Source organism: Ascidiella aspersa, chromosome 1, assembly GCF_963924565.1.
Source record: "Ascidiella aspersa chromosome 1, kaAscAspe10.2, whole genome shotgun sequence".
Classification (NCBI taxonomy): Eukaryota; Metazoa; Chordata; class Ascidiacea; order Phlebobranchia; family Ascidiidae; genus Ascidiella; species Ascidiella aspersa.
In genome coordinates, this window is record NC_139447.1 from 2,340,808 (window position 1) to 2,353,565 (window position 12,758).

At 35.5% G+C, this 12,758-nt stretch overlaps 1 protein-coding gene across 1 annotated transcript; it reads right to left on the bottom strand.

Annotated features, from left to right (window-relative positions):
• Window positions 1–6,176: 6,176 nt before the first annotated feature.
• LOC146166518 (uncharacterized) lies at window positions 6,177–7,424 on the bottom strand. Its single transcript, XM_083387124.1, has one exon. The coding sequence runs from the start codon at window positions 7,422–7,424 to the stop codon at window positions 6,177–6,179; it is 1,248 nt and encodes a 415-aa protein (XP_083243250.1).
• Between the last annotated feature and the right edge of the window lie 5,334 nt (window positions 7,425–12,758).

The following is a 12,758-nucleotide window of genomic DNA, read 5'->3' on the forward strand; positions in this document are numbered from 1 at the left end:
TAACGGAATCTGATTTTTGTTTTTTGTTCCCAAGGCGTTTGTCGGAATGCAATAAAAGCGAGAAAAAGCTAAAATGTCGTTTACCTTATTATTTTAATGTCATTCTTAGAACCGAAATTAAACTCTCGATTATAAGCTCTAGGCCTATATGGACTCTGCACACAAAGTGAAACTTCTCGCTACTAATAATAACTCAATAAATCCCAGCAGAACACAATAAATCCCATTACACTGATATTCCTACGCACTACACAGGCCTTCTTACATCGACATCTTACTTCTGACTGGCTTTTATAGCCTGCATAACTTTACAGAATATATCGACAAATTCAGCATTATTTAAGTCAAATGATATCACAGAAAACACAATGACGTCACAATCAGCTTAATCAAGTGACCTAGACTTGCGCAATAATTCGTAAACAAGTACAAAACTATTTTGTTTCTCGAATTTTTTTCGTACATGCATTGCTTATATTGTGACACAAATACAAATTCTCCCCTACAAATTACAAAATTCCCCCCTGGTTGGGGAACCACTGGTTTAGCGTATGTCGAAAATGGCAGAGGCTATAAGCTGCAATTAAGCTCATTTCTGTTGTTGTTGTAATGACAATGTCTTGACTTATAAATAAATACCAAGGTTGAATTGCGAAATAATTCCCTACGCGAAATTATCACATGGTAGTAGCCTATATATTAAACGTGTTTTGTTCTTCTATCTAATAGCTCCCTGGAAGAGGATATTTTAATACATAATACTCTTTCCAGGAGATTATAATAGCAAACTGGAGCAATATACTGTATTAGTGGTTCCCAAATTTTTTGACTCGCGCTACCCTAAAAATATCTTTAATATTTCGCGGCAAACTTTTAACAGAACAACACTAGAGTAGTTTTACAGTCGCCTTAACACACGACAAACCTATATGTTAATGTCTCAATGAATGATATGGTACTGTGAATACCCTTCATTATGAAGCTGCTTGTATACTAACAGATTGAACAAGCATTGGCCTATGGTTGTTTCTCGATTCGCTCCTCTCTGAGCCTGCATAGCTCAGGTGGTAGAGCGACGGTCCCGGCTTGACCGGAGGTCGTAAGTTCGAACCTCACTGCAGGCTAGTTGTTTTTCTAGTCTGCTTGCATCATTGGTCGACAGATTCGGCGAGTCTGCAATGGCTTTCAGTGTACTTAAATAGTGCGTATTTAAGTCTAAAAATGCTTTGCGCCTATTGGTGATACAAAAAAACTCTTTTTTTCCCGAAATTACAAAAAGCTTTGCGGCACACTTGACAATCTCTCGATGCAGACTAGTGTGCACACAGTTTGGGAATAACTGTAGTATACTAAAGCAAAAGCGTTCGGATATAGTACATTTGTACAATAAATATACTCGATTACCCGGGTACAAGACAACAGAACCGCAAAATATCTCCCTGGCAGAATATATTCTATAACATTAAGCTACCTGATAAACAGTTTTTTATAAAATATATGGCTCCCTGGAAATAGTAAATAGTTTTCGTTGCCTGGAAAGTTTAACTTATTTCACCAAATTTAGACCTTTTTACATTTTCTCTCTTGTTGATTCACAGAAACATTTTTTACCTTCTAAAACTGTTCGTATTTTTTCCTTTAACTGCAGTCTTGCGCAGCAGGCCCCGACGTCAATACACCGTGAAGTTCTCCGATTTATAATAAAATGTGAGAACACTTTTAATGCGGCATGTTTAGTCAGCGAGGTACGTTGTTATACACTTACAAAAACATTTTTAAAAAGCCGAAATTGTAAAAAAAACATATAACCTGAAAATTAATTCGCGCTAAAGTTCGACCCACGTTTTAAACTTATGCCGTTGACCTCCAGTTGATGTTTTGTTGTATAGTTAATATTAGCTTATTAAGAACATATACGCTTGTTAGAGGATAAGTTACTTTGGTTACCTACTTGGATAAGTTACTTTGGTTACCTACTTTTACTTTGGTTACCTACTTGAAAAACAAGAATATCAAACCCATAACGTTCAAAAATGACACTTCTTGTGTATGGGCTTTGATATTCTTACTAACGTCTCCATACAACCTCCAACCATTATGCTCCAAAAATCAAGAAAATATCTATTATAAAGGTTGATGCCGTTTGTTTTTACTTTTCTGAGCGTTTATTTTTTTCTTTAAAAGATTATATACTTTTAATATTTTGCCAAATTAAGTCCGTCTACATCTTTTCTTTATTTAACCAACTTCTATGTAGGAAACATATCTAGTGGAGCTTCTACAAACACATTATACAAGTTTTAAATCCCGCTTAATTTGAATAATTTAGCTGTGCTCTTTAAGGTGTTTTAAGATACCCAAACGCCTCCCACTCACTAACTACAGGGCAGCAGTTATAATAAAAAATAATCATTGTGGTTTTCCTCATTTCTGTGGTAAACCTTTATTTTGTTTCAACCCAATTCTACAGTGAAAAACATACGTTCCAACCATTTAATGCTTTGTAATGATTAATTAGCAAAACTGTTGCTAGTGGCATTTTGTGTCTTAATTCATCATTCGTGTCTTTGCATTGTGGTTTTAAAACAAGGGAATTTTTTAACGTTTTTTTAAAATAACAAAATTTAATCAGAATCCCAACTGATGTATGTATTTGGTAACAATTATTATAATTTTTTTCATATTATCTTAAGCTTGCACACCTGGCAATTTGTTTAAATGCATAGTGCCTTACTGTTAATTAAAACGTGCCCTATTTGCCGTTTAGCTTTTAAATTTCTACTTTTATACAACAACTTTTAGTCGGAAATCGGCATTTGTCAATATAGGTGTATCCAAATGTTCATTTGATTTATTTGTTGCTTGAGAAAAAAAATCGTCAAATCTTTCACAATTTAAATCGCTTTTAAGTAAAATACTAAAACAAAGAGGCCCACAACTAAAATAGCTACGTTTTTTTACAACATCTTGCGCGTGTTTCAAAATGTTTTGCAAAAAAGAGTTGTTTTATACGAATACATTCTTACAAACGATTGCGTTATTTTTAACATTTCGTTAATCCTAATATAACATTTTATCACATTTCTGTTTTTGCTTACACCTAAAAAGTGATCTTTAATACATTCAACGGGTGTTATACAATTTGCTTCGCATTCCCTTGGCTGGCTTTTGTTTTGAAATTCGTGGGACCAAACGCTAGACTGGGGAAGTCCCTGAAGGGGATCTCCCTCACGTCGACAGAAAAATAACTCTTGAGATGCGAAATACACAAAAAATGTTGTTGCCAAAACGTGCCTTAATTAACAGGATCGAATATGTCTTCTTTATTTCTAGTGTCGTAACCTCATAATAAGTTAACGTCAGAAAATGCTTAAGCTCTTGTTTTAACCTTATTCTGAAGCATGTCAGGCTTATTCCCCAAGTGCTTTTTGTTGCATACTGTGATGTTGGTTTGAAAAAGCTGATTAAACCAGATTTACCCCATTGTCGTTCTTATTTGCTTCGCAAGGTGGTTAGCAGGGAAGTTCAAGCACAATAACGGAATCTGATTTTTGTTTTTTGTTCCCAAGGCGTTTGTCGGAATGCAATAAAAGCGAGAAAAAGCTAAAATGTCGTTTACCTTATTATTTTAATGTCATTCTTAGAACCGAAATTAAACTCTCGATTATAAGCTCTAGGCCTATATGGACTCTGCACACAAAGTGAAACTTCTCGCTACTAATAATAACTCAATAAATCCCAGCAGAACACAATAAATCCCATTACACTGATATTCCTACGCACTACACAGGCCTTCTTACATCGACATCTTACTTCTGACTGGCTTTTATAGCCTGCATAACTTTACAGAATATATCGACAAATTCAGCATTATTTAAGTCAAATGATATCACAGAAAACACAATGACGTCACAATCAGCTTAATCAAGTGACCTAGACTTGCGCAATAATTCGTAAACAAGTACAAAACTATTTTGTTTCTCGAATTTTTTTCGTACATGCATTGCTTATATTGTGACACAAATACAAATTCTCCCCTACAAATTACAAAATTCCCCCCTGGTTGGGGAACCACTGGTTTAGCGTATGTCGAAAATGGCAGAGGCTATAAGCTGCAATTAAGCTCATTTCTGTTGTTGTTGTAATGACAATGTCTTGACTTATAAATAAATACCAAGGTTGAATTGCGAAATAATTCCCTACGCGAAATTATCACATGGTAGTAGCCTATATATTAAACGTGTTTTGTTCTTCTATCTAATAGCTCCCTGGAAGAGGATATTTTAATACATAATACTCTTTCCAGGAGATTATAATAGCAAACTGGAGCAATATACTGTATTAGTGGTTCCCAAATTTTTTGACTCGCGCTACCCTAAAAATATCTTTAATATTTCGCGGCAAACTTTTAACAGAACAACACTAGAGTAGTTTTACAGTCGCCTTAACACACGACAAACCTATATGTTAATGTCTCAATGAATGATATGGTACTGTGAATACCCTTCATTATGAAGCTGCTTGTATACTAACAGATTGAACAAGCATTGGCCTATGGTTGTTTCTCGATTCGCTCCTCTCTGAGCCTGCATAGCTCAGGTGGTAGAGCGACGGTCCCGGCTTGACCGGAGGTCGTAAGTTCGAACCTCACTGCAGGCTAGTTGTTTTTCTAGTCTGCTTGCATCATTGGTCGACAGATTCGGCGAGTCTGCAATGGCTTTCAGTGTACTTAAATAGTGCGTATTTAAGTCTAAAAATGCTTTGCGCCTATTGGTGATACAAAAAAACTCTTTTTTTCCCGAAATTACAAAAAGCTTTGCGGCACACTTGACAATCTCTCGATGCAGACTAGTGTGCACACAGTTTGGGAATAACTGTAGTATACTAAAGCAAAAGCGTTCGGATATAGTACATTTGTACAATAAATATACTCGATTACCCGGGTACAAGACAACAGAACCGCAAAATATCTCCCTGGCAGAATATATTCTATAACATTAAGCTACCTGATAAACAGTTTTTTATAAAATATATGGCTCCCTGGAAATAGTAAATAGTTTTCGTTGCCTGGAAAGTTTAACTTATTTCACCAAATTTAGACCTTTTTACATTTTCTCTCTTGTTGATTCACAGAAACATTTTTTACCTTCTAAAACTGTTCGTATTTTTTCCTTTAACTGCAGTCTTGCGCAGCAGGCCCCGACGTCAATACACCGTGAAGTTCTCCGATTTATAATAAAATGTGAGAACACTTTTAATGCGGCATGTTTAGTCAGCGAGGTACGTTGTTATACACTTACAAAAACATTTTTAAAAAGCCGAAATTGTAAAAAAAACATATAACCTGAAAATTAATTCGCGCTAAAGTTCGACCCACGTTTTAAACTTATGCCGTTGACCTCCAGTTGATGTTTTGTTGTATAGTTAATATTAGCTTATTAAGAACATATACGCTTGTTAGAGGATAAGTTACTTTGGTTACCTACTTGGCTTAACAACATGTTATTGTGCAGAAATGGAAACATTACAATTATAGGGATGTCAGATACTTTATTTGCCTATCAATACCGGTACTCAAAATTATAGAAATTAAGTATTGCGATTAAATCTGATTTAAATGACATATTTAATACCGCATGCTTACAAAGCAAAATGAGTTAACTTGAAATGATTAATGATAATTTTTCGTGACGTCTATTTATATAATGAAACTTTAAAATCCGACGAGCAGCGGTACAACCACTTAGCTCAGATCCGACATTATCAGACATCCCTAGTTGCAACTATACAAAAAACTTTTGTAGTTTAAAAATACAACACAATTGATTACAAATGAATACAAGGTTGGTCATTCTAATACAGTAGAAAGTAACAATCGCAACAATAGGACTTGTAGATATTCATATATGCTGATACAAACAGTATACTAACAAAACACTTCAGGAAATATTTTCTGGCGTCGGCGAAGCATAAAAGTTAAGTTTTATTTACAACTTTGAGTTTTATTGGTGCTGGTTTTTCCCGAGGTTTTAGTTTTACATCACACTTGCCTGTGATTGCAGGAAATACATTTAAAGTCAATTATTTTGTGCGTTGAAAATGAAATAAGTTCCAAATTTTACAGACTTTCTTGTGTAGGGTCTCATGTTGTTTACGGATTGATGATTTGGTGAAGCCTACTCAACAGAAGTTGTTCCTCCTTTCCTTAACTTTGAATCATGCGTTTTCGCATGTCCTCTAAGATGTGCTGCCTGGGTAAAACATTTTGAACAATCTTGACATTTGTAAGGTTTTTCTCCAGTATGAATTCTGTTATGACTTGTAAGATTATCTGCACGCGCAAAACATTTTCCACACTCTTGGCAATTGTAAGGTTTTTCTCCAGTATGAATTCTTTCATGAATTTGTAAAGAAACTTTACGCTTAAAACATTTATCACAAACTTTGCATTTGTAAGGTTTTTCTCCAGTGTGAATTCGATTATGAATTTTTAAATATTCTTTACTCGAAAAACCTCTACCACATACTAGACATTTGTAAGGTTTTTCACCAGTGTGAATTCTGTTATGATTTGTAAGATAATCTGCACGCGCAAAACATTTTCCACACTCTTGGCAATTGTAAGGTTTTTCACCAGTGTGAATTCTGTTATGATTTCTAAGACTATCTGCACGCGCAAAACATTTTTCACACTCTTGGCAATTGTAAGGTTTTTCTCCAGTGTGCAATTTTTCATGATTTTTAAGACTGTCAGCCCTGCTAAAACACTTTTCACAAACTTTACATATGTGAGGTTTCTCGCCAGTGTGAGTTCGCTGGTGTGTTTTAAGTAGATCTAATTTCTTGAAACTCTTTTCACAGGATTGGCAACTAAACGGTCTTTCTTCAGTGTGAGTTAATTTATGTTGTATAAGATGTCCTGCCTGGATAAAACATTTTCCACATATGTTACACTCGAAAGGTCTCTCGCCAGTGTGAATTCGTTCATGTGCTTTAAGCTGTCCTGTCAATGCAAAACATTTCCCGCAAACTTTGCACTCAAATGGCTTTTCTCCAGTATGAGTTCTTGTATGATTTTTAAGTGACCCAACTGTTCCGAGACTTTTCCCACAAACCTTGCATTTGTGTTTTTTAAAGTGAACAACAGCCACATGTTTTTTGAGAGCGTAACGCTTTTTAAACAACTTTTCACAAATGTTGCACCGGAATTCAATGTCGTTGATTTTGTTTTTAAATTTTCCAATATTTTTTGACGTCTCCTTATGTTTGTTCTCACTGTGGATTTCAGTTTCATCCAAGTCACTTCGTTCTTCACAATCTAAATCTTCACTTTCAGGCTGATCTTCTTGTAATGACTTTTCTTTTAAGGTGGCAACAGAATCGTCAGAAAACCCATCATCGCTTTGTTGTTTCAGTTGAGTCATTTCAAGGTTAAATTGGTTTTCTGTGATTTTTTTACTTTTGAAAAATATAGATTATAAGTTTTTATAGCAACACTAACAAGTGTCGTCGACTCAAATGTTGCTGAACAAATAATAACTGGGCTGCAAATATATGAGCCAAGTTAAGTAATTATTACAAACAATTTCATCGCCTAAAAGACAACAAAGTAACTTAGTCCTGTATTATCTCGTGTGTCAGGGAGTTGTTCAATTATTCTGCAACGTTCCTGATCACGCTTCATTCGAATTAAGATACTGATGATTCTTAGCGAAAATATATTTATCATATTATAGCATCCAAATAAACTGATTTTTAGTTTACTAAGTTCTGTACTCAGTTTAATCTTTAGCATTGATATGAAACCAGAATCGTTTGTTTTCACCATTCGGATTTAGGCAGATTCTGTTATTCGAATGAAGTTTTGATTATACGTTCCTAATATGTGCAAGTCACTTTGCTGCAGCACTGCTTAGTCGGAGTGGAACTCGGGACTCGACGGAGTCGGTTTGTTTTGCCAGAGTCCGACCGGAAATTGAGTAAGACCACGTAAATCTACCGAGTCCCAAGTGTCACGTGCGCATGCGCAGTACAAAATTTTTAAGATGGTCTTGCCGCTAACTGTAAATTGTCAGCATAGCACATGGTGGAATATTTTCCAACCATATATTGCGTGTGAATGAATTTTATAATAACTCTATAAGTGGAATGCTGAATATCCACTTTATTTTAGTTACGTAAATTTGTGAAATACAAGCTGTAAAGTCGGACTCGGGACTCGGGAGAACTCTGATTTCTTAACAGCCCAGCAGCCCTGCTTTGCTGCATGCACAATAAAAATAAATACTACCCAATGTTGGTGACAGGGCAGGACAAGACGACTAAACGTTATTTCTGCTTAAATATAACAGATAAGTACAAAAATATGTAGCCTGGCGCGATTCTCATCTTACCTTGTTTAATATGTTTTTAACGATATTTCTCAGCATAAGGCGACGGCCGTATGACTTTAAATTTTGAAATTACTGTTTTCAAAATTCTTTCGAGCTACACACGCTTTTAGTTGTTCGTATTAGTTATATGAACATATATTCAAAAAGGAACCGGCCCTATTGAACTTAATATGATCGATTTTAAACACATAACCATCTCTCCTGAAGGTAATTTTGTCACACTCTTTATATTGCCATATATGTAGACATGCTGCTATCCACTGTATAATTTCTGTCAAATGATTCTTTGTTAAAGTAGCGCCTCTCTAAACTAAAACTTTAAAAAGAAAAAAATCGTTAACACTTTATTTCCTCCCCAACTTTTTTCTGCAAACATGTTTACTGTTTAATGTGCGAGTTTTTCGTTGAAAATACCGGGTCTTTTTCGAAATGAATTTTTTTAAACTATTTACAGGTCTATATAATCGATTCCAATAACGTATAACAAAAAGTTTGCCGTTCCTGGACCCGCCTCTGATTATAACCATAAGGTTGGATGCTAAACGGTTAATTCAGCGATTTAAGTTTTTTCGTCCCTATGAGTTTTTATATGTCTACTAATCTACAAAAACATGTCTAACGGTAAGTTTAAACCAAGTCATAAAGAATGTAAACTGTAAAGCTGAGAATTTAACTCGACCTTCTATCAAAGCCTTCCCTATAGATTGCTCTTGTAACCTTAGATATTATATTACTGCAATATCTTTGTTGATCAGTCCATCTTAGTTTTTACGTAAAGCCTGATGTTCTATAGCACGCTTCAACTTTGACCTGATGAAGCACAGTTGTGCGAAAGCTTGTCGAGAATACAATACAATTTATCCTTACATAGTGCCCCCTGGTTTGGCCTACCATATACGCTTAATGTGGTCAAAGTTAGCTCGAGGCAGCTAGTCCATTACTATTGCAAGTTTTCCTCAATTCGCTATGGCTGTATTTTTCGTTTTTGCGTGCGCAGAATGGCGCGGCGCATCACATGCACAGTTGCACACTCACTTAATTGGCCACGCCTTCCGTATTGAAATGCAGGCGCATTTCAGCCTTTGGGCCAAATAAAAAGGACCTATGTAATTATCGCACTTCAGGAAGTCATTTCTACCGTACTACAGAGGCCGGACATCAAACGTTTGTATCCTTGTTTCGCCCGGTTTTTATAAATGCAGTATTATTTGCCAAATGTTATCGTTTTCTGCGCTGTTCTTGCATTCCACTGCGCGATTTTTGTACGAGCTTTGTAGAGCTAAACTTTACTGTAAAAACTCCAAAATCGTTAATGTGTGACAGACAGCCACCGCCTATTGTGGTCGCTGTCGGGTAAACACTGCGCTGAAGACCCGCACGAAAAATCGCTAAGATACGACATGTATAATATATTGTATGTAGCCAATACGTAGAAATAAAGTAACACGAAAGTTACGTCATATTTGGCCAATAAAACTGGCCGGCACTTTGTACGCATAGCTAGACACTCTTTTAAGATCACAGTGGCTTTTTTAAGGCCAATTTGCAGCGGGAGTAAGATGCCGGAAAAACAAGTGGCTTGTTTTGCAGAGCGCGTTTATCACGGCCCGCAAGGACTGTTTATAGATAAGAGATAATTGGTTAAATTTCAAGTTTGAAACGAGGCTAACGGACGCACGAAAACTCAGGAATTTTTCAAGTAAATCGACGAATTGCTTTACCGGCACAACACTATGAAAAACTTAACATCATTAAATATGATATTATGCAACTGAAGAAAATGATTGGCACAAAGGCTGAAACGCGCTAACCTAAAACCCAATTTATTAGTTCGTTATATAAATTAATAATATTACAAAGTCCAAGATTTGGCTTATGGCAATTAATTAATTTAGGTGTTTAATGTGTTAGTGAACACGTAACAGTAATGTCGTCCCACAACATTTTAGTAACATCGGAACCAACGTTAGAACAATGGTACTATCAACTTCAGTATGCCGCGAAAATATTTTTTGCTTGTTGCGTTCCTTGTAACATTTTAGTAATTCAGCCCTGATCTAAACCTATCGTTATTGCGTGGAGGTAGGAAGTAGATGAATAAGTGTAAAATAAACCCTAACTTGTTACACATATACGACGCACTTAATGACTATCGTTTGTAATTTTCACCCTGGTACAATATATCAATCGAACATTATAACGACAAAACCGTAGTTACAGAGTTAGCAGATGGAATATATAATAACACGACATATATATTTAAGTGCGCATGCATGGATCTGTACAGTAGTTTGATCATAATAGATTAGCAGGAGTTGTTTAAAACGTATTCACAAAATTTGCACATAAGGTTTCCATTTGTGTAGTTTAAGAAGAGGTTGACTTTTTGTGAAAACCTAAGTAACTTTTTTGAATATTTTTACAAATCTATGATTTATCTTGTAGTTTTCAAATGTGAATTTTTTCATGTCTTTTACGATTTCCTTTACAGGTAAAACTTTTTCCACAAACTTTGCATTTGTGAGATTTTTCTCCAGTGTGGATTTTTTCATGAACTTTAAGATTGGCTTTATGGGTAAAACACTTTTCACAAAACTGACATTTGAAAGGTTTTTCTCCAGTGTGAATTCTTTCATGAACTTTGAGATGTCCAGCCTTGTTAAAACATTTTCCACATTCTTTACATATGTACGGTTTGTCTCCAGTGTGAATTCTTTCATGAGCTTGAAGACCAGATAAATAAATAAATTGCCTTTCACAGAATTGACATTTGTGAGGCCGTTCTCCAGTATGAGTTCTTTTATGAACTTTCAGATTTGCTGCCAGGTTATAACGTTTTCCACATTCTTTGCATTCGAAAGGTGTTTCTCCGGTGTGAATTCTCATGTGGTTTTCAACTGCATTAATTGATGCAAACCGCTTCTCGCAAAACTTGCATTTATGTTTTTTAAAGTGACACCTTGCCAAATGTTCATTGAGCAGGCCGCGCATTTTAAACAACTTTTCACAAATGTGACATCGAAACTCTATGGTGATGTTTTCGAGTTTAGATTTACTTTTATTTGTTTTCAAGTTATTCCTTTTTTCTTTTCTTTTTATTTTGGTTTGATCAATGTTGACTTTACCATCATGAATTGAAAGATTCTTGTCTTGTTCTTTTTCTATTTGATCCAAGTTACTTTGTTCTTCACAATCGGACTCTTCACTTACAGGTTGATGTTCTTGTGATGACCAATCTGTAATCGTGGCAACAGAATCATCAGAAAATCCATCGTCACTTTCGGTTTTAGACTCTGCTGTTTCAAGATGGATTTGACTATTTGACATAATTTTATTTCTGAAAAACAGAAATGAGATTAACTATTTAGTAAACCAGGGCTAAACAATTTTCCATCATATTGATGAAAGGTGTAAGTAAATGCCATTCACTAACCATGCTTTACCTTTACAAACCGCATTCCCCTGATTGCCACTAAATGTTTACTAGCACCCCTAATGTACTCGAGTTACCTTTGAATGCGTAGCTGCGTCGCCGAAACTCCTGTCAGGCGCCAGCTGCGAAACTGGTAAGTGTGCGATCGTTAACTTCAGGAGAAAACTTAACCTATACAGTAAAATTTGTGATTAATTAAACAAAAGTATCGACTATTATCAGCGCAGTTTACTAAGACTACGCTAAATTACATGCACGCCTTTCGCCACCTGCGATTCTAAACGAAAATCGTTTTTTACCGGGTGTTAATATGCCACAATTAGCGAAATATCTGCGATGTCAAGTCAGCCAAAATACATGCTGCAGTTGAGGGAAAATAAGTTATGTCAATTGCATACTAAATACGTGGTGTCATATTATACTTTTAGAGAATACTTTTGCAGTAACTACTATAGCATAAAAATTGCGACTTTAAAACGCGCACGACAGTCACAGTTATGCATCTTCTTAAAATAATTTGATAATTGCGCAGACAGCGAAAAACGAGAACCATTCGCTGCGCCTTCGCAACTCAATAATTTTTGGAGAAAAAATAAAGAAGCTATGACTTTGCGTTTTCAATTGTCGAACAGACACTTGCTAATTAGCCAATCTAAACAACGGAAAAGATAAAAAAAAACATTCTGCGTTTACGGTCGGCCGCTGTGCAAACAAAAGTCGAAAACAGCGTATGATTTAGATAACGCATTAAGAAGAGCTTGACCCAATGACATTAAAAAAGCCACGTCGGACAGTGAGTTAAACACTGACATAAATTAACAAAAAAAAAATAATATCCTTTACCCCCACGAAACCAAAATATCGAGTACAACTATTTTTCAAATAGGGATTATTACCTACGTGTTAAATCATCGTCAGTGCCACAATTGTCA

Bases quoted from the DNA above. Each gene is read 5' to 3' on its own strand.
- LOC146166518 (XM_083387124.1), bottom strand. From the start codon at position 7,424: ATGACTCAACTGAAACAACAAAGCGATGATGGGTTTTCTGACGATTCT.